The 25,390-nt window shown below is 43.6% G+C and overlaps 2 protein-coding genes across 3 annotated transcripts in view; both read left to right on the top strand.

The window, feature by feature from the left end:
* Positions 1 to 954: 954 nt before the first annotated feature.
* On the top strand, positions 955 to 22,887 carry LOC119657226 (membrane alanyl aminopeptidase-like). Of its 2 annotated transcripts, none has more exons than XM_038064039.1 (7): positions 955 to 1,110; positions 10,199 to 10,695; positions 10,756 to 10,911; positions 10,975 to 11,455; positions 20,808 to 21,049; positions 21,296 to 22,426; positions 22,488 to 22,887. In XM_038064039.1, exons 2-7 carry the CDS (start codon positions 10,199 to 10,201, stop codon positions 22,786 to 22,788), a joined length of 2,808 nt encoding a protein of 935 aa, XP_037919967.1. In that variant the 5' UTR covers positions 955 to 1,110; the 3' UTR covers positions 22,789 to 22,887. The 2 variants fall into 2 exon arrangements, with proteins under 2 accessions (XP_037919967.1, XP_037919966.1); XM_038064038.1 differs by having other exon boundaries at positions 10,972 to 11,455.
* Positions 22,710 to 25,390, top strand: part of LOC119658133 (membrane alanyl aminopeptidase-like) — a 15,616-nt gene continuing 12,935 nt past the window's right edge. The window contains exon 1 of the mRNA XM_038065402.1: positions 22,710 to 22,846. Coding sequence (XP_037921330.1) covers positions 22,829 to 22,846 — 18 coding nt within the window. The 5' untranslated portion in view covers positions 22,710 to 22,828. The remainder of the gene's footprint in view (positions 22,847 to 25,390) is intronic.

The following is a 25,390-nucleotide window of genomic DNA, read 5'->3' as shown; positions in this document are numbered from 1 at the left end:
GGACCCCGCAATCCTTAAAAAGATATTTAGGGGAGTTTGTCCAGTTTTTTTTTTTGTGTGGGGGATTGGGAAGAATGTTCTCCCTATGTAGTGCTCCTTCTTAAGAAAGAACTTGCGATCTCCACGTGGAGATGAAGACAGGATTTAGTAACAGACCTGTTGGTTTTGGTTGCGCTAGCCCTTCTAAAGTTTTGCGTTTCATCAAGGGTAGCATCTTTCGTTGATGATTTTATATCCGACAACATCAATATTTATTTTCCGTTGCTTCCAGCTGATAGCGAGCTCAGTTTTCCCCAAAATTGCACATTTCATGCGGCGTTGTGATATCAACATTTTATTTGGACAGCATATTGACCAGTTGTGGTATTCCTGGTGTGATCTACTAGTTAAATTTTGCTTGTAGCTTATCAATAGGTTTGGCTTTTACGCACTTTCGAAAAATGTATGTTCAGTCCCCAAACTAGGCTCTATTAGTACTTGATCAAGGTGTCGATGCGAGGACGTATTGGAAAGAAGGTTACCAGAAGAGTTGAGATTTTCTATAGAAGGAATTTTCGATGTCCTGGTTGGTCAAGTCCGCAAGATCAAGAGAACCAATCCTAGGACTTGACCCACAGACGGAACATCTCCAAATTTTTAAGTCATCCACGATTATCTATTTTCCTTTCCTCCTAGATACACATTTAATGAAGAATGGATTTCAATATACCTCTTATCTAATTCAAGATATCGCTTACAATAAAGCTTCTATTGTAAGTTGTCTTACATTAAAAAAGTGACATTCTACAAGCCCCTGGAGACAGTCGATCATCAGCAACAGAGGAATTAAGAGTTACTTGTTTCGTACTTATCAAATTTCCAATACAAAATGATATCAGTATTGATAACAGATTTTCTGAATGAGAGTTACTTTGAAAGATGTGTGTGTAGTTGTTAATTGTTAATGTTATGTATAACATTGTAGCAAATATATTCCTATTAAATAGAAGCAGCTTTGCTAATCGTTTTTCAGTTAGTTGTAAGAAGGTAGTGGCTAGTTTACTCCCGGTGGGGAGTACTGTAGGATAGACTTATTTTACGGCTTTTAAGAAAGAAAGTTTCACAAGTAAGGTTAGTAAAGGATTTGGTTTTAACTATGATGATAAAGTGCTGAATATTTTATTGTAATTTTTTTATTCATATACATATATACAACTAAATAAGCCGAATCGAGAAACTCCAACGGTAATAAGTGAATCCTTAATAATTATAAAGAAACTGTGCGTTCAAATTCATTGGTGTCCTATAAAAGTGTAAAAGGATGTCATTGATAATTGTTTCAGCCTTGACAAGTTTTAAAGTGTCTGCCGGATGGATTTGGATTTGGACATTTTGGGAGAAGTTGTGGAAAAAGAAAAGAGAACAAATCTATTCTTTGACTGCTGGGCTCCAAACTAAATGTTTTAAGGGCCAGAAATAATTGGAAAAGGTTCTTGGGCATCTGGCTATAACACTATAACGAATAGACAACAAAGAAACCGTCATGCCAGAAAATCTGCAAATATTCGAAAATTAATTGAATTACAGATAGAGAATCTAAAAAGTTTAGTGAAGCCTGAATATCATATCCAATCATCTGATATTGGTAAACCACAAAAATTTAGTCTTGCAATTTTGTTACTATTTCATTTCTTTTTCAGTTCATGTGCGAATAATTCTGATTTCTTCCAAGTCCTTCTATTATTTCTTCCCTATTCCTCCTTTTATCCCTTTTTGTGAAAATTAAGATGTTTTCAATAATCTAGCACATTCCATGGTCAATTTTCATAATTTTGTGTTTGTGCGAAAATGCTGCTGTTAGTCGTCAACTTGGCTGATATTTTAAAAAAGATCTGACAACATGATTTTGTCACATGGGGTAATAAACATTTTATATCAAAATGTTTGGAAAAGTAGACGAATTTATCAGGTAGAAATAACCAGCAATAAAAAAAGTAAATTGAAGTATTGTTTTTACCAGAAAAATTGGCCTAGTCATTGGGATGGAGCATCTAATATTTTACGTAAGAGAATGGCACTTTTAAAGCTAATAAATCCATCGATGGCTCATTTCAAAACCATAACCGATTTATAATCGCAGCATTGAATCAGCCACGTTTATGGGTATAACCTTATCAGAGATGTCGGTTAGCGCCAATGCAAGTTGACCTTATGTAGGTAATCACTAATTGAGCTTTTATTGCGGCTGATAAAAATCCAATAAAAGAGTTAATATCCAGGGATTTATTCCCACATTATTTGTAATTGAAGATATACTGAATTGATGAGTTTTCAATTGCACTGTTGATTAGGGTATCAATACATCGAACATAATTATTTGATAATTTTGTTGCGATTTCAGTTTTATACCTCTATCGGCTGCTTATCCTCTCCATAAAAGCAGCAGTAAAAAATATCTGGCATCCTCTAAACATCAAAATTTTTACAATTATTGCCCCTTATATTCTGCACGAGCTGAAATTAAGATTTGGTCTGCCTGTTTTGTCAGTTACCAACAAACATGGAAGTTATATTCTGTGTCATAGAGATAGGGAACAAGACAATAGGAAAATTCACGTCAAAGTTATCAATAATGGCATAATAGCGTTGTTTCGAAGTCGTATGTATATATTTAGAAGAAAATCTAAACAAACCTAGTTTAAATTAAAATCCACATTAGACTACAATGTGGTACAATAAAATTTTATTACTTATTTGATCAACTAGACTTTTGATCTGAGTGTAGTGAGTCTCAGGAACTTGTGACTACGTGACAATGTGACAATCCAAGATTATTTCGAGTGAGATATCTTCTATTTCCTGGATGTATAGTATCCTGGAAATATAGGTATTAAATATCACCCCGGCATCATTATCTTTTCCTAACTTCAAACCCCAATCCTCCTGGCAGTTTTCCGAACAACATTTTCTGGTGATAACACTTCACTTAGGGTTTCCTCTAGGTTCCTTCTTCCTTCCACGAGCCTAGGATATTGGAAAAATCCTCGCAGTTTGGACAATCAGGTGAGGTGTCCAATTTAAACCTATATAAGTATTTTTCACCTGCGATATTAACCCTTGGATGATTTTTAACAAAAGGGTAATCTGCGAAGGTTAAGTTCGTCTTCGCAGTTCCATAAATGTTTGTTCATCCATTGCTTTTGTAGACCAGCCCGGCGTTTTTAGGGTTTCGGCTTTACCCGTGCTTCGTACTGGTCGTCTGTCCTGTGGCTTCGTCCTTAGTTCAAAGGTGACTTCCTGGTGGTCGCTGCAAGTGAAGTCCTCCCTAACTTGCCAGGTCATGTTACGTGACAGCGTAGGGCTCACAAAAGTCAGATCTACAATTTCCGATAGTTGTTTACAAACCTTTGTTGGCCAGAACTATATCCAATTGGGCGAATACTTTTAATAAGTACTGTCGCCTTGCGTTAATCTTTTTGCTGCCCCACTCGATGGTCGACGCATTAAAGTCACCGGCTATCACCTTTGGGCCTCGTCCCCTTGTGTCGCGAACAAGATCGCCTACCAAGTCTTCAAACTCAGACAGTGTGAGACTCGGTGGGGCGTTGCAACTTTATACGAACATACCGCTTATTTTTGCCCACAAAATGACACTAGACGCCTGGCCCATACTATATTGTATAGTTTGACGACCGCACGCCCATTCGCCGCTTCACCTGCGGAATCAGTGACCCATACGCCACCGTCAAAGTTTCTGCACTGTTCACTTATGATGGTATATTTATATTAACCTCATTTTTTCATTACAATTAACATCCGGCAATATGCCATTTATCTCGTCCCTCCTTTCCTTCGCACAAACTGCATTTCGGGTCCCTATTACACTCGCTGGCAGTATGTCATTTCTCCCCATACCTTCGACATCGATCGGATCAATTGACGCCGCTAGTGTATGCCTTCGGGAAGTGTCCAAACATCAGGCATTTGAAGCACCTCTTCACAGAGATTTGTCCTCTTAGCCGGCAAACAACCCATCCAATCCGAACCACGGGCAACAACTTCTGCGCTGCCTCCACTGACAGTCGCATTGTGGCCGTTTGAGTACTGCCATAAGCTTTTCTCGATAGATTCTTCCCCAAATTCCTTTAGCTTGAATTGCTGTTTCAAGGCAATGCAGATCTCTACCTTATCGAGTTCCTTGCACTGAATATATCTCTTATGCTTTTGGAAACGTACCGCGACAATCTCCCCAACTAGGTTTATAACTTGGTGGCGAAAGTCGTCAGTTTTTCCTATGGTAGATTTTTTCAGCTGAGATATGAGATCCCCTTTTTGAGATCTTCGGATTTTGTTCACATTTCCGCTTAGGTCTCTTAAGTCGGGTTCAGCTTTCCCCTATTTAATATTTGACTCGGGGCTAATCGAACCTTTGGTTTCTTGTTCTTTTTTTTATTTACCTCCTTAGCCCATCCACCATTTTCATTTTTCTTGGGTTTCGCTTCGCTAGTCGACATTCTCACTTTGGGCACATGTTTTCCCCCTACTGAACTTTTAGATCCGTTTGTTGGACTAGTCAAGATGCCTTTTTGCGTTTCGGCGCCTGTTGATTCCCTAAAGCTTCCCCTCTTCGCCTCTCGCTTTCTTACTTGAATGGAGGTAGATGGCCTTGTACTTTAATCTCTCTTGGGTCGCCTGTGACACTATTGGAACAGGGGTTTCGACTAATGGCTTGGTGCACGTTGTGCTTGTCCTTGATGAATTCGGACAGCTCAGCTTCAAACTGCATAAAAGGTAGTTCTTCCGAATCAGTGCTTTGATCTCGGTTAGTTTTACTGGAATACTCCTATGAACGGTGCTGAGAGCAGTCAGTGATTGCTATCTTGTGATGTCCGGAGGATATGACTCATCCCTGAATAATATTCATCCTCTTTAAGCGGATGTTTTCCAAGCAAGATGGTACCATATTAAACCCTATCTCTTTTAGATTTGCCCCGGCTTGTTTGCAAGTATAACCTCGCAGTTTTGATCCTTTTTTTTTTCTTGCAATTTCCTTGCAGGACGACTTAGCTTGAAAGTTTTACGATCCTTGGTACCTATTGAGCATATAGGGCGGGGGTCGAATTTGCCCTTTCAGTCATAATTTTCTTTTGGCTTTTCCATTGGTGTTCTTGGTAGAGTTGTGCTTCATTTGAACACCACTTTCTCCAAATCTGAACACTTGCAGCATTAAATGGCACAAATTGTTTACTGGGGCAGTGTAGCCGATCCTTTTCAATTCGTCCATAGCGGTTTTATTTTCTTTACATACTTCCCATAGCCATTTTGGTCCAGGCACGAGAGATGAACAAACACTAGCCCATGCACAGTCAGAAAAGAAAAGTACTTGAACACGTATTTACACATCAATAGGTATGCCCCGCCTGGGGTCGCACCTGATAGCAAATCTGGCAACTCCTCACAGAAGTTTGTCTGTCTGTCCGTCGGCTGAATCGATTATCACGAAATTTGGCGAGAACATGTGGTTTGTGTATCCCTCTAAATGCAGTGACTGGCATCATTTTGCGTTTTAAAAGAGGGCTATGCTAAAGCGGGTTGTAAACTTTTTTTTCACAAAATTTTGTCATATGGTGTATCAAACGAAAGGAGTTGATTAGTACGAAACTTATTACTGTTTTGGATGAACACAAGAGAGTGGGGTCTCAAAATAAGTACCCCAAAACAGGTCTCGATCACAAAACCTACCCAGCGAAATCTAGGCCTCAAAATACATCCCACTACGATATCTGGTGAAATAAAGTTAATAATAGCATATTACGATATTTTACCCGATAACCTCCTTAACTTTCATCCTAGAAGTACAAGATTTGGTAGCAGTATACACGATATTATATAGGAGATCAATTTGGAAACACAGTCTAATTGTTATTAACAGACTTATAGAAGGTCAAATTTTTGCAACGATTATTATAAGTAGGAACGGAGCCCGTATCTAGTCGGTACGTTGGATTTCATAGCTAACATAAGGATACCAATGATAACGCACTGGGGATTATTCAGTTAGAAAATTCATACGAAATGGTTGTTGGAAGTTCCTGGTTTGCGTGAAAAGCGATCCACAAATAAACATAAGCCGCTACAGACTGGACCACTTTCAACCAAATTGACCACATGTCGATTGAACGCCCCCACCTTTCAGCCTGAATTTCAGAACATATATGAGGGCCAACATAGACCCAAATCACTATCTTGTTGACATGAATAACAACACTACCTAAAATCCTCTCTGACAATCAGATGAGAGCGAAACCTGAAGTCATCCATAACAAAGCCATCCGTAAAACTTTTAAGGGGAAATGGATCCTGCATTAACCGCAGATAATGGAGGGGCTTAGAGAGGAAGCATCAACAAATGATCATCAGAACCACTTGAAGAATGTCATCATTTATACGGCCATAAACATACTTGGCCCCTGTCGCAAAAAAGGTCATCCTATCGAGAGAAAGTTAGAAATCTGATTTCTAGCCGTGTGGGCATATTAGAGCGATGGGGTGAGTATTTTAATGAACTACTCAAAAGCCAAAGTATCGTAGAGCTGGAAGTCCCGCTAACCGAAAGCCACAGAGAAATGCTGCCACTACCAAGAATGGAAGAAACAATCCATGTAATTCTTCGACTTAAAAGTCATAAGACGCCAGGCACCTATGGAATTATAGCCATATTGATTAAATATGAAGACAACCAAGTACACTAAGCGGTTCATCAAGGTTTGGGACAGCGAATCAATGCCTGACGACTGGCAACGAGGCATTATTTGTCCCATACATAAAAATGGAGATAACACACAGCGCAGCAATTATAGAGGTATCACCTTGCTGAGTACCATCCACAGATATTCTCCGCCATCTTGTTAGTTTGGATAGCCTCATACGCCTAGAACATCATCGGCCCATACCAAAGAAGCTTCACTCCAGACAAATCCGCGGTAGATTTTCTCTCTGGGACAAGCAAGGGAAAAACGGTTGGAATATGGTCATCAGCTGCATCAACTTTTCATCGACTTTAACGTACAAAGTCATGAGAGAATTCGGTTTCCCGACGAAATTGATAACCCTGACCAATATGCCGGAATAAGATAAGCCTGCAAGATCACTCTCGACACTGTTCAACATCAACAACGGTTTAAGACCAGGGGACGCCCTATCATGCATCATCTGGGAGAGGCACAATTTCCTTCAAGTCAACCCAACCACTGGCCTATGCTGACGATATTTACATTATGGAAAGAACAACCCAAGATGAATATACTGCCTCCATCCAGATCGACCAGGAGGCGCGAAATCTTGGGCTGGATATTAATGACGGCAATACAAAGTGCATGGTGGCAACGTGGCAGGATATATCTCCTTAAGAAATGCGGGGACAGTGGGAAGTTAGATACCCGAAAGAGTTTGGCGGAACTAGGGATCACAATCAATCGAAATTTGTGAGTGAAGTGCCAAGTGAGACACCAAGTAATCTCTTTGCCACCCAAACACCGATGTCCTCAGAGAACCTAATTAAATTATCGTTTAACAATTATGAGGCAATCTCGGCATTTAATTGCCTCCAAAAATCGATTAGCAACCCCGATCATGAAAAATTTGCATTTGCTCTCCTCGTTTCTTCTTGAACGATCCAAATTGGATTGTGGAGATTTATTTTTGGTTAGTAGCAGATATTCAATGAAAGCCTTTTCTATAGATTTGATTTGTTTATTTGAATGCAACATCGATCCTGCTTTTCATGGTGGTGTATGAAAGCTGTCACTAGACTGACTTTCAACCAAGTGACTGTTCTACTTACGGAATAAATTACTTTCTTACTCCAGGTAAGTGTCTGGAGGTGATTACCACCGTCACAATACCTTGAGTGATTAGAAAGCGGAGAAGCTTCTTCGTCTCGATCGCTGCGGTTTGGAAAAGTAGCCTATCACCTTATTTGCGTCTGGTATTTCAGGAGTAGTTTTGGGGTAATGGCCCTAAGCCCGTTCGCCGTGTACGCGCGGTCTACCGCGTATGCCGGTGAACACGGCCTCTTAACTCCATCCCTCGCACATCTCCATGACGGTGTCGGCCTCAATGATGAGTATTTGCTTTGAAAATGTTTCCGGCAGAACAATAATAATCGTTGGCGCAACAATCTAATCAGATCAGGGCCGAGTTCGTAGAGGCTGATCAGGATATGATCCATCTCCTTCAAGTAAAATTCTACTCTGAGTACCTTTGCTAGCACTTCATCATTTTTTTCATTCTGTGCTCGTAAAGACTTTTCCACTATCAATATCTGGTTGTCCGTCCATCGTAGTATTTTATCGTTTCGCTACAAGGGATATAGGTTCGGAACTTCCTCCTTATCACTTATTGCCGTATCTGCGCCGGTGGTCCCATAATCAAGCAGAAAGGCGTCAATATCCTCTTTGTCTTTCAATTTTAATGGTATTTCTTTCATCCATATTCCTGTTCGTCGGAAATTTCCTTATCCACACGAAGGGAAGCGCCTGATGGGGGATCTGGCAACTCACTCAAAAACGGTTACATCTATTGACACAAAAGTTGGTAGAAAATTTGAAACTATAAATTTAATTGCTGCATATTGCACTTAAGTGGGGGCCCATGCATCTAAAAGAGGGGTGCGCTATTTTTTTTACCGAATGTAGTCATGTGGCGTATCAAATGAATCGAATGAATCTCGAGGAGTACTTTCCGAAAAACGTAGTAGTTTTGACATTAGTTGCGAAAGGGTAGAGTGCGGGGCTCCGAAAGGGGCCAATTACCCACCCATTCTTCGAAAACACCAAGTCGTAAAGTCCCAAAAAACTATGGTGGTCCATTCACACGGTACCTAGACTCCGAAATGTTCCCCATTACGATAGCTGCTCAAATAAAGTTAATAATAGTAAATTATTATTCTTCGAAAATCTACTGTAATCCTCCAGCCTTAATCCGTAGGTATTGATATGACGCAACGTACTGGGAAGTTTGATGGAAATCCTTGTCCACCGTGCTAGAAACCGACGTAAGGTCAAGCTTAGTCACTGATTCAACCAGGTATTGGTGAGCCTCAGTTCAAATACAGTCAGTTACCTCGATTGAAAACTATTAAATGGGTTTGGTTCGCATAACATTCGCATGAGGTATTTCTCGACTCTTCAGTCTGGATTTATATATCTGCAGTGTTTTGTTAATAGTACTGTCCCCTCGTACAGAGTGTTACTATCGCTATCAACTACCGGCCTTGGAAGATGAGAGGTTCCTGGAAAGCCACATATCAACCGCAGGTAGTGATGGGTTAGATTTCAGAGAGTTATATTTTGCCCTAGTCTACCTTGCAGCCCATTGCTTGGCCCTGTTCCAGGGTATACTGGAACCTTCGACACGGTTCAAAAACAAAGTAAGGTTCTGGAACAGGCGTCTACGTCTAAGATAAAAATAAGAAGTGGGGTTTTTTTCTGGGACCATATGTAACTATCTTCCAAACTGAAGTTTATACAAACCTAGTGATTGGTGGTGAATTGGTGGACCTCGGCGCAAAACCGGGATGTCTGGAGTTCCTTATTAAAGCAGGCCTAGACCGGATACCGGTTGTTGCGCCGTTGATGATGATGAGTGATTGGTGTGTACCGTTGCAGACTTGACTGAAGCGCTGTAATAAGCTGAGAGCTCAAATCCAATTCGATTGTTGCGCCAACGATTATTATAATTATTGGCAAAAGGTGATATAATAAATCGGAAACAGGCCTTCCAACACACACCAAACTCTTTGTTTTAGAAACAAAAAAAAAAATGCAAACTTTGCCTTGCTAACGAACTGGTGGATTGCATAAATATTGTAGATATTTTGACTGGTCATAACCACTAGTTCGGCATGACATAATTTCAGAATAGAAGCATTATAAGAAGATTTAGTGTGTCTATAACGAAGAAGGAGTATTCATGGAACATCTACTATGTGAATGCTCTGGCCAAATAGTTCATAATTTGAAAAGTAGTGCTAGCAGGGTTGAACTAAAGGCAACCATCACCAGAGCTAAGGTCCTCGATCTAACTGTCCAACGCACTCACGCTATTTACAACACCGAAGGATGTGCCTTAATAGCAACCATATATATAATATGTCTAATATATATAAGTACAATCCGTTATTAAAATTTTAAGTGAGTGTATTAAATTTTATCTTCAGATGAAGCAAATTTACCTGTTACTCTGCCTTTTGGCAATTGGTTTTCGAAATAATAATGCCGCTCCTGCTTCGGAGACCACCGATTCCAATAGACAAAGTGTAGACTACAGAATACCAGACACAATCCGGCCATCAAACTATAGGATCTCTCTAACACCATATTTGCTAGCATCTGACGGAGCTAAACGGTTCACTTTCGACGGATCTGTGGCAATAACACTCAGAGCTTATTCGGCCAATTTAAAGACGATCACCCTCCATGCAAAGGACATGACATTTTCCGGGACGTCACTGAAAGAGAAAATTTCTGGAAACGTGATTACAATTAGTAATCAGACAGAGGTTGACCTTATAACAGACAAATTTAGTGTCAACTTGGATACGGCATTAAAAACCGACATAGACTATGTGCTGGCATTCAATTATTCAGGTAAAATGGGGGATGACATGGAAGGTTTCTATAAGAGCAAGTACACCAACGCAAAAGGAGAGGAGGTGTAAGTATCCGATTTTTATAATTCAGATGTGGATTCTGATTGTATATCTTTTTATTTCAGATACATCGGTTCGACACAATTTGAAACCCATCACGCCCGCCGTGCATTCCCCTCTTTTGATGAACCGAAATTCAAGGCGACGTTCCAATTCGACATCACACATCCCAGTCACTTCGATGCTATTAGTAACACGCTCCCTACTAGCGTAATTAACATGTAAATCGTCCGAAAACGATCTAAATGAGCCGAATCGATTCAACCAAATCTTTTTCCCAGCAGAACTACCAACACCACAATTACTACCTTCAAAGAGACTCCGATTATGTCAACTTTCATAGTGGCCTTCCTCGTCTCTGACTTCAGAGGTCGAGGTGACAAGGATTTCATTGTAATCGCTCGTCCTGAAGCATATGATCAAACCGAATACGCCTACAATGTTGGACCAAAGCTGCTAAAAATTTTGGAAGCGTTTACCAACTATCCATACAGTACTCATGGTCTTGAAAAAATGCATTTAGCTGGCATACCTGACTTCGCTGCAGGAGCAATGGAAAATTGGGGTTTGCTCACATACAGGGAAACAGGTTTATTGTATGATAAATCGGCATCGACATTGCTTAATCAACAGCGGGTGGCGGGTGTAATTTCTCACGAATTGGGACATCAATGGTTTGGCAATTTGGTAACGTGCGACTGGTGGGGTTATACTTGGCTGAAAGAAGCTTTCGGAAGATACTTTCAATATTTCACAACACATGAGGTGAGTTCGAATATTTAAGTTTCAAGTTATTAACCAAAAATCACGAAGAGTTGTAACATTTTGCTTTGGTTTTTATCTCCCTTTATTGAGTTTTAGATTCAGAATGCTTAGATCTCTTGCTTAAGTTAATGTTGCTTTTAATAATCTCTGGGTCAGCATATTGTAGGATTTTACTTTTATACTCCTGAATCTATAAAAGTATTAATGTCCCATTTTATAATACATGCATTCGCTAGAGATCTCTTGCAAAAGTTGCCATATTTAACAGGAATTCTTTGACTTAAATGTGGCTGGCTTTGCAACGAATATTTCATTTTCATTCAGATACCTCTTCTTAGTAGAGGGCCTATAGCTCTTGTATACTTGGTATATGAGGAAACCCTCATTCGATCAATGTGTTTGGTCAAGATTGTTTCCATTCGTTCCCATTCAATGCTGGCCAGACTTACGAAGACAGAATGAATTATCTCACTTTGGGCAAATGTTTCCCGCGAACTCCAGCAATCATGTATGCGTTTATTTCCTTCTGACCCAAAAACTCTCGTGATGAATGTTTGTTGTAGGAGGGTCAGATCGTCCTCGATTTAGCGAATGTAAGGAACCTTGCCGGTCGGAACAAGCGGCTGTTAAAACCCTCGCCTAGTCAATTGCTGTGACTGAGAACCAAGTCAAAAGTGAATACCAGTATGCCTTGCCTGTTTGGAGAATATCAGCGCTGAGAACAAGGCCTTGGTTGCGGCTTGTTTGTAGGACACAATAACTACGTTACACTTGGAGCTCGCCAAAAAACCTATCCAGTATCCCCAGTATCTTTGCTTCCAATACACTATCATGTCTTGACAGACTTTATGGTTCGCAGGCAAATCTGAGAAAACTCTCCAGAAAAAGGGAATGGGCAGACTCTTCGTTGAAGAAAATTTTACCAAGATATCTTCGTCTAACATCTGAGGAATCCGGCAGCTGCATACTATAGGAACGTCTCTTCTTCCTTCTCACATTGGCTGCATACCTTGATCACCACTCTGATTTTTCCATGTGGTAGTTTAAGAAGCAGTATCCCGTTAAAAGCGCTATTACGGTTTTCATATCCTTTCTTAAGGGACAACAAAAATGCAACTCTAGCGGCCCCGGGTTATTTCACAAAGATGGTCGTCTGTCAGTAGAAGTTCAAATTGCTCCATGCGGCTGCGTGAACTCTTGCAATTTTTCCCTTCAGAGTGGACTTGACAGTGGATGACCGGATGCCAAGAGCTGGTTCTGGTCCCACCAATATGGATCCAGAACCTTGACAAACCAGTCTGTCAATTTACCCATTACCATTGATGTTTCAGCGCCCTGGCATCAGACACGATTTGTTCAATCGGCCAAAACCTCTTTGCCCGGTCAGTTTTCCATGACCCATCGGCGAAGATTATTAAGTCTGTAACCCAAACAGGCTCATAGCCATTTATCGACAATTCTTCTCTTTTGGTGATTACGACCTAGAATGTCTTTTTGAAGACGAATCTAGACATCAGAGCCACCTGATGTTTTCCAAAGAATTTCCAGATGGGCCTACGACCGTATTCTTGGCCTCCTTTCCACGCGCCAACAGTATTATATCATGCGTCGTTAGCCGCTGTCCGTTTCACCTCCAAATGAATGGGAGGTAAATTTAGAATGCTGCGATCGGTACACTACCCATTGTTCCAGTAATACTTAGGCAACCGAGCCTCTGAATCTTCGTCAGCAGCTTCCTGCTGTTAGCAAAGTTCAGTCCCGACCACCTGACATGCATACATCAAGATGGGTTTCATTATATATATACATCTCATGAATCTGTTTTGGTGAAAGTCCCCAGATTTTACCTATCGCAATCCTGCAGCACCAAAACAATCTGCAGGATTTTTAGTATTGTTCCTGGATATAGCGCTTCCATGTTAAATTGGAGTCGATATGTACTCCTAAATATTTGACTGTTTATAACAGCTGGATTTCCGCCCCTGCTAAGGTGGGTACTGTGTAGCTGCCCCACCTGAAGTTCCTAATGAACATAACTAGTCCAGTCTTCCAAGCGTTCACCGTGAGTCCATTATAGAGGCACCAACTGTGGATTGCATGCCGCGTTAGGTTCAAATATTCAGATACTGTGCCCGCAAACTTGCCGATAATTATTACGGCTAGATCGTCAGCAAATGCCTGTGCCCAGACTTTTATGTTTTTCAGGAGTCATATCAAGGTGTGCATAACTAGGACCCAAAACAGAGGAGAGAAGATCCCTCCCTGTAGGCAACCCATAAGAATTCTGCCCCAATAGACTTCTGTCCGACCAATATGTGGATCTTTCTCCACTCTAGCATGTGAAGGATAGAAGGCGTCATAATTGAAGGTGCCCTCGATGTCGTGTATGTATGTATCTATCGGCCCCAAGATGAGATTTGAATGCTGAAAGTGTACTTCAAGCAAATGTTTTATTGTTTCTTCATCGCTTTCTGTGTACTCCCGCTCTAGTTCTATGAATACTATCCATTGTGTAAGAAATTCCTCAAAATTTATTCTGCTTAGAACCTGCAAAGATATATTATTTGTGTTGTAGCGTCCATTCAATCGTACCAATTACCTCGTCAAGATCGGTCTATATAGTTTGGTTGTCAATGTTTATGCTTGTAACAGATTTTAAAGCTTTATGCCCCCATGGCGTATTTCTGTATTTTGCTATGCACGAAACTTAAAGGCCATTTCAAATGCATTCTGTTGTTGTGCAAATCTTATCATTGGGAGCAACAATAAGTTTGGTTTTGATAGCCTGACCAAACTTCTTCCAGTCGACCCTCCTGGGGTTCTTAAAAGGACGGCAAAACTTTACAACGAATTTGAAATCCAGATATGATAAGAAAAAAATGTCGGTCAGGCACACTCTTCCGTTACCCTGAAAGTCTCAACGTTTGATAGCCAGGTGGTGTCAAGGATTTCCTCCCAGCAGTCATAGTGCCCCGAGTTGGTGGATTTTCAAAGAGCAGAAATTGGTAAGCTTTTCCTTATCCATAAAGATCTTGATGCAAATAGCAAGTATTTTCGAAATCTCGTCGAATGAGATAATGTTGAACTTCACACCCTTCCTGGTATCGCTGATCTTGTTGGTGCACAAACTGATACAGTCTATTCCTCGCATGTTGCCCTGTGATACCTACCGACCACTTAGGAATATCGAAGTAGGAACACACCTCCTCTCTGCCCTTATAGACCAGGCGCTCATACACCTTAGGCTCAACGCTAATCCACGCCTCCGGGATCAGTTTGTCGCTAGGATTTCACGCCCGACCGTGACTACTTCCAAGACTTGGCAAAGCTTGGCCCTTTGCTATTCTGCCCGACCTCATTATGCGACCGATTGTGCTTGAAGGTGGAAGGTTTCGCCTTTTACTGTTTTTCCAAACGTCTCCTTTTCTCTACTTTGTAGGGTTACACAAAACTAGCGACGACCTGCATATCAGAAACATACTTCACGTTAAGTAATCATAAAGGGATATATAATGATAATGAACTCACTATCCCCACTATTAAGCGAAATTTTCATCGCAAATCTGGGGAAAAATGGACAAACAAAGCTTCAAAGCAAAGTTCACAGTCTGATTGGCCAGCGCATTCCATTTGGAATAATGGATAGAATCTCGAGATCGTCAAACAAGGTATTTGTCTAGGAAGCATCGTTCGTGCCGACAGTGGGGCTAAACTTGATACAGCTCGACACACCAACAGCTCTTTCCGCTGTTTTGCCCCAAATCTAGAAATGCACGTGGAACTGAGATTGTTCCGGTCTTATATGAGAGTACCACTGCAACTCGCAAGCTCTAAGCTTTCAAAGACTCATGTTTGCGGGATGCTGTCGGAGTACCCTGGCCCGACATATTTTCCACCCTCATCTGGTCAGGCTGGCCAGACATGTTAATTATAAGGGAGGTGACATTGCAAGCTCCGTTGTGGGTTATACCTTGCCATGGAATCCACTTTCAAAGAATGGCGGATTAGTGGGTCGCTTCAGAAGTAGAAGGCGAAGAATAACGGAGGAAGAATGCAAGCTGTTAGGAAAATCTTAGGAGGGGCGGGAGGTGGTAAGCTTAAGCGGTTTTCAGCAAATCGTCAACATGGTCAATAGGTGTGGCCGACGCTCTGTTGCCAATTTAATGAGAACCACATCCAGAGTATTTGTGTGGTTATGCGCTATGATTTTCAAGCAACTGTACCGCTACAAAATATCGGACAGTATCTGCAAGACGTTGAGATATGGACTTAATGGATTTGCTAAATATTTACCTTTTTTTTTTTTTTTATGGATGGAGGTGGAAATCTTAGAAAGACGCTGCTGCGCCAGGTTGCAGCAGTGTGTGGGATTCACATCCACTAAAACCACCCCCACTCTTCCGCCCCTCCCCGCGGGACCACCGTGAAGTATTACTTCGCGGGGGAGGCTCTGGTTCGCTATACCAGCTCGTCCATGTCACGTCTCCGTCGCGCCGCCTTCCGAGCTCGATCCAACTCCAGGAGTTTTGTCTGCACCACGGCTACTGCCTCATTTACCGCCATCCAGTTTTCCTCCGACTTCAACATCTCTTCCACCAGGTTGGAGGGCTCGATGTCCGCCCCTAAGATGCTGTTCAACCTCCTTTTCTGCTGTAGAAATCTGGGACAATAGAACATTACATGCTCCGGGTCCTCGAGTGTAGCACCGCATTCAGGACAGTTGGGAGACTCGTCCAACTCGAAGCGATGCAAGTACTTCCTATAGCCACAGTGTCCCGTAAGGAACTGTGTCAGGTGGTAATTCAATTTTCTGTGCTTTCGGTTGACCCATTTCTCGATGCACGGGATCAATGTATGGGTCCACCTGCCCTTGTCGGAGTTATCCCATCGTTGTTGCCACTTGCCACACAACTCTCTCCTGATGGCTTTTCGGAAATCCGCATTCACCTCGGCTGGATTTGCCTTCCGTTTTTCGTAGAGCCAGTGTGCCTCGCTCGCTAGAAGATCTATAGGGATCATTCCTGCGATAACACACACTGCCTCCGTCGACGCCGTCCTAAATGCGCTGCACACCCTTAGCGCAATTGGCCGGTATGCCGAACATATCTTCCTCCGGTTGACAGCGTGGTTCAACGCTCCCGCCCAGACAGGGGCCGCGTATAGCAGGATCGACCTTACCACTCCCGCGATGAGTAGCCTGCGACTATACTTCGGCCCTCCCACGTTAGGCATCATCCTTGCAAGGGATGAGCTGGCATTTGCTGCCTTTTCTCGCGCATAATCCAAGTGTCCCTTGAAACTCAGCTTGGCATCGATCATCACCCCCAGGTATTTGACAACCGATTTTGAGACGACCTCACGATTACCAACCCGGATGGTAACCGTGTTGTTCTTCCTACGGTTGGTAATGAAGACCGCCTTCGTCTTTTCGTCCGCCAGGTCCAGCTTGGCCATTCGTAACCATGACTTGATGGTATGGATGGCTTCATTTGCATAAAGCTCCACGTCCTCGGGATGCTTTGCAATTGCAATTACCGCCAAGTCGTCCGCAAAACCAATCAGCGTTGTCTGCTCCGGCACGCGAAGGCCAAGCACTCCGTCGTACATTATGTTCCACAGCAGTGGTCCCAATACAGAACCTTGAGGCACACCTGCTGTCACAATGTACTCCTTCGGCCCGTCGTCCGTCTCGTACCAGAGAAGTCTATCCGAAAAGTAACTCTCGATGAGCCGAGCCAAGTAGCTAGGAACACCCAGTTTGGCCAAAACGCCCTTAATCTAGCCCCAGTTGGCTCAGTTAAAAGCATTTTTGACGTCCAGCGTCACCAGAGCACAGCATTTGCCCATGGCCATCGCATTTCGAGCCAATTCCACGACCTTTGCTACTGCATCGACCGTAGAACGGGCTCGCCGAAACCCATATTGCCGCTCTGAAAGACCACCCGCAAGCTCGATGAACGGGAGCAGCCTGTTGTATATCACCCTCTCCAACATCTTCCCCATGGTGTCTAAGAGACAAATAGGGCGATATGAAGAGGGCACGCCGGGTGGTTTTCGAGGCTTCGGTAGCAAGACCAGTTTCTGCCTCTTCCACTGGGCGGGAAACACTCCTTCCGCCATGCACGATTCGAATGTGCTTGCGAACCACCTTGGTCTGGCCTTGACTGCCACCTTCAGAGCCCTGTTCGGAATTCCGTCCAATCCCGGAGCCTTGCTGTCCCCAATACGTCTGCAGATTTCCCAAAGTTCCTCTTCGGTAACATCAGGGATCGAGAAGACGTCCTGCTGAGCTGCCAGTTGGGGTTCTCTTTCGTCCTGCTCCTGCTGCGGGAAAAGAGTTGCAATTATTTGCAACAAGAGCCGTGGGCATGTCACCTGAGGTAATTTTCGTCCGCGGATCTTCTTCATTACAACTTGGTAGGCTGTACCCCACGGATTCGTATTAGCCTCCATGCAGAGCTTCTGGTAGCATTCCCGCTTGCTTCTCCGAATGGCCTTCTTAAGGTTGCTTCGCAGATCCCTGTATTCTTCCTCACGCTCCTGGTGCTCCGGCCTTCCTCTTGTCCTGTGGGAAAGTCTCCTCGCTCGGAGACAAGAGGATCTCAAGGCAGCGATCTCCGTGTTCCACCAGTAGTTTGGCCTCTTGCCGTGGTGCAAACGTCGTCGTGGCATCGTAGCGTCGCATGCTTCGGTTACACGCTGAGACAGCTGTGTGACCCTTTCCACCGCTGTTCCATCCGGATCATGGGCTCCCTCCAATACGGCCAGGAATGTCTCCTCGTCGAAAGCTCCGATGGACCAGCCAACCGCCTTAGCCTTTCCACCTCCAGAGCGTCGTTGACTGCTTCCCCGGTTCCCAATGTGGAGGAACATGGCCTGGTGGTCACTGTGGGTGTAGTGCTCACTCACTTGCCAAGCCATCCCCCTCACCAGTGAAGTGCTAACAAATGTCAGGTCAACGATCGAACCCGACCCTCTTCCTCGAAAGGTGGGCACGCATCCAACGTTGGCCAGCACGATGTCCAGCTCCGCAAATGACTCCAACAGAATTTGACCTCTGGTGTTCGTCGATCGGCTTCCCCACTCCAGGGCCCACGCGTTGAAATCGCCCGCAATGATTTTAGGGCTGCGGTCTCTAGCATCCAACACCAGACTGTCTAACATCTCCTCATATTGTGCTAAGGTTGCACTAGGAGGAGCGTAGCAACTGTAAATATGGACACCGTTGACCTTCGTCCTTATAAAACCGGCTGCCGGGGGGGCCATGACTTCCTGAATGGCCTGTCTTCCGCACGCCCAGATTGCGGCGTTGCCAGACGCATCCACCGCCCAAGTCGCACCGCCGTAGTTTCTGTATGGCTCGCAAATAACCGCGACATCGACATTCCACTCTCGAATGGTTTGCGAGAGCAGGTCCTGAGCTGCTTCACAGTGATTGAGATTGATTTGTATCAATCTCATTTTCCTGTGCGGTTCAGCTCCCTCCTATATACCGGACATCTGCTGCTTCCCGCAATATGCCGGCCATCCACGCCCTCTTTCCCACTACATAACATACACCGTGGATCTCCGGTGCAATCTTTGATGAGGTGGCCCTCTTCCCCACACTTCCTGCAACTCCTCGACCTATCATGCTGGCTAGTGCATGCCGCCGCAAAATGGCCGAAATCGAGGCATCTGAAGCATCTCTTTAGAGAGATTTGTTCCCTGAGCCTGCACACGACCCAACCTACTCTTACCTTGCCCGCGGTAATCAACTTAATAGCTGATTCCGCCGGCAAACTAATAATAGCGGTCTGTGTGCCACCATATGCCTTCTTCATCCTTTTTATGGCACTCTGGTCTATATCGCCAAGGTTGAACTGCTGCTTTAGCGCAGCACAGATGTCCTCCCGTGAGGTGACTTCATCTAGGTCCTTGCACTCAACCACTATCTCCTGTTTCCGAGCTCTTAACTCAGCTTCCTCTCCAAGTACACTTTCCACCTTCCCGCGGAAGTTATCGGCCGACTTGTCGGCGGATTTACTTAACTCCAGCATCAGATCCCCTTTCTGTGTTCGCCTAATACGGCTCACATTATCCCCCAAATCCTTCAATTCCGGGTCTGACTTCACCTTTCGGAGGATGTCGGCATAGGACATATTTCCCTTCTTGGAAATAATTATTATTTCCGGGCGGAGCTTCTTTTTGTCCTTTTTCCTCTTGTTGCTCACCTTAGTCCATTGTTCGGGCCTCCGGGCGTTGGCTTCTTCCACTTTTGTAGGTGTTGTGGCTGCAATCGTGAGATTACCGACTTTCGCGGGTACTCTCGCCGACTCCGCCTTCTTTGGTGAAGAGGCTTTTTACTTCTTCGGGGCTTGCTGTGGTCCAAGAGGCTCGCTGGAACCGTCTCTAGCCCGTTTTCCTGTCTTCCCGCCTGCTTTATCACGGGGAGGCGTCACCTGCGTTTCCCTTGTGACCTTGCCAACTGACGCTTGGGAATTCTTTTCTTCGAGTGCCCTGATATAAGACAATTTAATGCCTCTTATCAAGGCTCGAATATTTTGATGGATATTCCGCCTCTCCTTGATGAACTCACACAGTTCATTTATTCGTTCCCCAAGTGTAACGAACGCCATTCCGGTATGTTCCCGTTTGCTTTCGCGCCTTGCGCCACAAGGAATGATCTCGATTAAGGGACTATTCGTATTTCTTTCAGAGTCCCGCGACGAATCTCGACTACCAAAAAGAACCATTGTTCTCGGTGGTGATCTCCCAAGCTTCGAACTCCTCCTAAAGGGATCCGGTGTGGACCTAATTTCCACTCCACCATTATCTCTTGTAGCATTAGATGCCACAGTAGCCAAGTTTCCCACTACTGAGGCACTGCGGTCGTTGGATATCGACGGCCGGGAGCCCGCTTGCTCACTCCCAAAAACCGCCGGCACTGGGTTTCCGAAGCCCTGCACCGTAAAAAAACTACTTTTCTCCTCTTCCATATTTGGTTTAATTTCTGGGTGTCCTTCCCATAGCCAATTTTTATCTACGGGTGGGCGTTTACTTCCCACCTACCCGGCCTGCGCATAAGCATGCCCATACACGCACATCTCCGGATGCGTGCATATGCATGCCCATGACACATTCGCCGAGCATTCCCTTATCCGCACGAAGGGACGCGCCTGATGGGAGATTTGGCAACTCCGCACCTTACCTTACCTTAAGTAAATGCGTTTTATATAGTGATTGTTTAGAACCAGTCAATCCTCAACATTATGGTTCGGGATTTACAGCATCCCTTGATTTTCTTTGATAGTTTCAACAGTATTTGAATCAAATAATTCTTCATTTCACATATCTATTCCGTACATTACAGCTAGAGCCTACATGGGAAATGGAAAAACAGTTTGTGGTCGATCAATTGCAATCAGTAATGAATATGGATTCCTTAGCAGGAGCGACACCATTGAGTGACCCAAGTGCTGCTTCACCCGATGATCTTTCTCGTATGTTCAATTCAATTTCATACAACAAAGGTGCTACTATTTTAAGAATGACAAAACATATGATGAGTGAATCAAAGTTCCGGGCTGGACTGCAAAAGTATCTGAAAGATAAGTAAGTATGTTAGAGAACTAGTTTCTTAAACGGCGCATCTCGCATCTCTGAGTTGACTTGGAAGAGCAAAAGTAAAATTAAGAAAGGAATGTGGCAAATAGGAATCACAGAAATCTGCCTGAATTTAAGCGCAATTCTGTCACCAGTAAGAGCGCCAAGAAATACTTTTAATTTTTTATAGAAATGTCCTATATATATATTTATCATATTATTACACTGTTCACAAGGTCGAATTTGACATTTTAGCGAATATGACACGACTGTTCCGCAAGATCTGTTCAATGCTTTTGACGAGTATTATACTGGATTGGGAAATATTTCGTCGATATTGAAAGACTGGACAGAACAGGTTGGATATCCGGTTATAAACATAAAGTTGACGAACAATGGCAAATCATTCACAGTGTCGCAAAAACGCTTCTTATTACGAAGTGATGCCGGAGATGCGTCGCTCCTATATCAGATACCATTGACCTATACAACTGATGTTGAAAGCAATTTTGAAAACACAAACACAAAGATAATCCTTCCCAAATCCACATCCGAAACAACCATTGATTTGGGGAACCAAACTGCCAAATGGGTTATTGCTAACATTCAAGAGGTCGGCTACTACCGAGTCAACTACGATGACACCATCTGGGACAACATCCGTAAAGCTCTTGTATCAGCAAATCACGGAAAAATTCATGAGTTGAATAGGGCCCAGATTGTTGATGATGTATTTAATCTAGGACGAGCAGGTCTCCTGAAATATGAGCGGGTTATCCAGATTCTCGAATATCTTAAATCCGAGACACATTATCTTCCATGGTATGCTGCATTCCAAGGGTACAGCTATTTGGCAATTCGCCTAGGAGTAACGAATGAGAAATATTTCAAGCCTTACATCCTCGGTCTTTTGGATAACGCCTATAAGAGCGTTGGTTTCACTTACAATCAAACTGAGAAGCGTCTGGTAACCTACTGTCGTGCCAACGTCCTCTCCTGGGCTTGTAAATATGGACACACAAATTGCGTGAAACAGTCGAAAGATATCTACAAAAGTTTCATGGACGAGTCGAAACCTGTAGAGGTTAATATCCGTGCGGCTGTCTATTGTACTGCAATTCGCGAAGGCGGTGAACAAGAATTCAACTTCCTCTGGAATAAGTACAGAGGGGAGAATGTGCAAGCTGAGCAAGTCACCATATTAACTGCTTTGGGTTGTAGCAGTAATAAAACTCAATTGCATAAGTATTTGGACTTGATATTATCAGATGCAGTACGCCTACAGGATCGGCAAACAGCCTTCTCGGGAACCTATACCAGTTCCGCTGAAAATGTAAACATGGTTTGGGAGTACGTCCAGGACAATTATAAAAAAATTCAATCCTCGTAAGTGGACTGTTAGTACATAAAGCTATACATATGTATAACTATGATTTTGTTGTTACAGTTTCGACTCCTGGTCCACCTTGGCATCAATCATAAATGGCATCGCATCTCGCTTTACCACCGAAGAACAGCGGAAATCTCTTCAGACATTCGTAGATAATCATAAAACTGAATTCGGGTCGTACGCTTCGACTCTAACGAGTGCTCTGGATAGTGTTGCATTCAACATCAAATGGGCAACAGAATCAATGAAGCCGTTCGTGGACCATCTGAAATCTGTAGGGGACAGTGCAACGACTATTCCAATCAGTACAGTTCTAGTGCTAGTGACATCATACTTCGTGGCCTTTTTATTTAATTAAAAATATTTAAAGTGAATATTCTCTGATTGTGAGTTTTACAATGGAGCTTTCTACAATAGTAAGTTATTTTCATGAAATATACTCGTGTATATGTTTGAATTTAGTGGTTTTATTTCCCGTGAAACTTGATTCCTGCTTGTTTTTGCTGATTAAAGACACGATTCCAAAAAGATACGTCTGTCTAGATAGGTGATTTACTATACTTCCCTGCGAAAAGCCGAAAGTCTCCAGGCCTTATTCTAGTCACACTATTACAATTTTGCAATATCATCACCTTGGAATGTTATCCGCAATTAAATTTTTTCTGACCTTAATTTAAAATTATTATTCATCAAAATCGGTATCGTCTCCTTCAAAGTGATTCCCAACTATTGCAACAAATACTCGAAACGTTTTTCAGATTTGTGTGATACAAAACATCACTTGTTTCTAAGACAACCCAATCGTCGTCACTCTGGGAAAGTGAATTCCATTGCATGGGGTGACCAGTCATGGAGTTGGAGCCTCTTCTTAAAGTGTGACCTATCACCGTCCGATCAACACGTTATGTGGTACCTTACCCGTATCTGCTACAGGCATAAACATTGGCAGTCGTACATGGACTGCCTGAAGAAGTACAAGTCGGCTATCAGGACCGCCAAGAGGCAGTCTTGTGTGGACAAGTCAGAAGATCGAAAGCACCAGTCAATCTGCGAGGCTCTGTAAGATTCTGCCCAAGGAACATAAGAGCCCATCCTTTGTTAAAAAGGTGGAAGGCTCCTAGACGGAATCTTCTAGTGAAACCTTGGAGTTGCTGGTTCAAACGCACTTCTCCGCCAGTGAGAGGACTTTGAGTCAGAAGCTTACTTGGAGTGTTTGCGGCCACCTCAGCTGTGCGAGACTATCAAATCGGTAATTACCAAGGATAAGAACGGCTGGGCTATAAGCAGCTTCTCCGCATATAAATCTCCAGGTCCAGATGGTATAAGCAGGAAAGGGTTTCGCCTTGGCTTGTCGAGGTTTACCGGAGCCGCATCTCTTTAGGATACGCATCACAGTCCTGTAGACGTGCATGAGTGATTTTCATCGCGATAGCGAGTGATTTTCCGCGAAGGACTTTCTACCAATCAGCCTCACCCTTTCGTGCTGAACACCCTGGAGCCCGTCCTGAACATCCACTTAAGAAAGATTATGGAGAGAACGCATTTCTCTAAGTCCCAGCATGCCTACCTCAAAGGAAAATACACAGAAACCGCCTTCCACGAGGTAATCGGCACGGTTGAGCGGTCACTGCAGTACAAGCAGTATACCCTAGCGGCCTTGTTGGATATAGAGGGAGCTTTCAACAATGTTAACACCAACGACCACTATTGAATTGGAGAGGTATCTTGCGCATTGGATTATATCCATGTTAAGTATCATGATAATTCAGTCGGATCTGGGAGGCAACCACTTGACCAGACCTGTAAACAGAGGCACGTCCCAGGGTGGTGCCATCTCTCCGGTACTGTGGTTAACAGTAATGGACGAAACTTTACGAACATTGGACAGCAGCGGGGTGAAGGTGGTGGCGTATACCGACGATATTAGTATCAGGGAGGTTTCCTTCCATTACGGGCGACATCATTGAAGGAGCGGTGCGAAAGGTGCGCCTGTGGGCCGCAAGATGCGGATTCGGCATAAACTCAACTGAAGCGGAACTGATGCTATTCACCAGCAAGGCGAGGATACCTGAATTCCACCAGAATTCCAAAGATTGGTTCTATCTAATGTAAAGTATCTGGATCCAAAGCTAAATTGGAGATTGAACATAGAACTCAGTGTTAAGAAGGCCTGCACAGACTTCTATGCAAAGAAACGGGGTCTCCAGTCGAGTATGATTCTCTGTTTATACACCACTATAGTGTAGCGGAGTCTACTCGCACTAGCTAGCAGCCGCGGGCCTTAGATGGCGAAGACTTAGGAGCTGTGCCAAGTCAAGGAGAATTTGGCCCGCTTATAACATAGCCCGATTATGAGGCCTCCTGCGCCAGACGCGTGCAAATGCATTCAAGATTACGGCGGTCTGCACCGTACACTGGCCAGTGGCATACCCTACAATTCGCAATGCAGAAGCTGCGGTGAAGAAAGGGAAACCCTCATGCACTTTCCCTGCGATTACCCAGCTCTAGCTAGAGTCAGGCTACGGACACTGGATAAACCATTCTTTGCGGACCTCAGAAAGATTTATAGCTGCATGGTGGGAGAGCTGCTTTCTTCGTGGATGCTACGGGCTGGTTCTGAAGATCTAAGGTCTTAGAAGTTTGTGGCATCAAAACGGCGCACCATAGCGCTAATTGGGCTACTCGGAGCGACCAGTGATACCCACCTACCTACCATACCCGTGAACCGACGCTCCTCTTCGGTCGAGATTGTCTCGGGCCAGAGGACACCGATAACATCGCGGACGCAGATATTAACGAAAGCTTTGAAACCCTTGAATAACAGTCAGGGTTCCCATATAACACCACAAAACAAGGTTCACAATAACCTGAATGTGACGCTGGTGTAATGGTATCGTTATTTTTTGCCCATTAATGTTAATAGCAAGAATGCCGTGAAAATTTGGGCTGACAACCTTGGT

The sequence above is a fragment of the Hermetia illucens genome, chromosome 5 (genome assembly GCF_905115235.1).
Source record: "Hermetia illucens chromosome 5, iHerIll2.2.curated.20191125, whole genome shotgun sequence".
Classification (NCBI taxonomy): domain Eukaryota; kingdom Metazoa; phylum Arthropoda; class Insecta; order Diptera; family Stratiomyidae; genus Hermetia; species Hermetia illucens.
This window is presented reverse-complemented; position numbering and strand designations above follow the sequence as displayed.

Excerpts from the sequence above, each read along its gene's own strand:
- LOC119657226 (XM_038064038.1), top strand. The coding sequence starts at position 10,199 with ATGAAGCAAATTTACCTGTTACTCTGCCTTTTGGCAATTGGTTTTCGA. Across the intron at positions 10,696-10,755 it reads AACGCAAAAGGAGAGGAGGT|ATACATCGGTTCGACACAAT; the intron begins GTAAGTATCCGA and ends TTTTTATTTCAG. Across the intron at positions 21,050-21,295 it reads CAAAAGTATCTGAAAGATAA|CGAATATGACACGACTGTTC; the intron begins GTAAGTATGTTA and ends TTGACATTTTAG.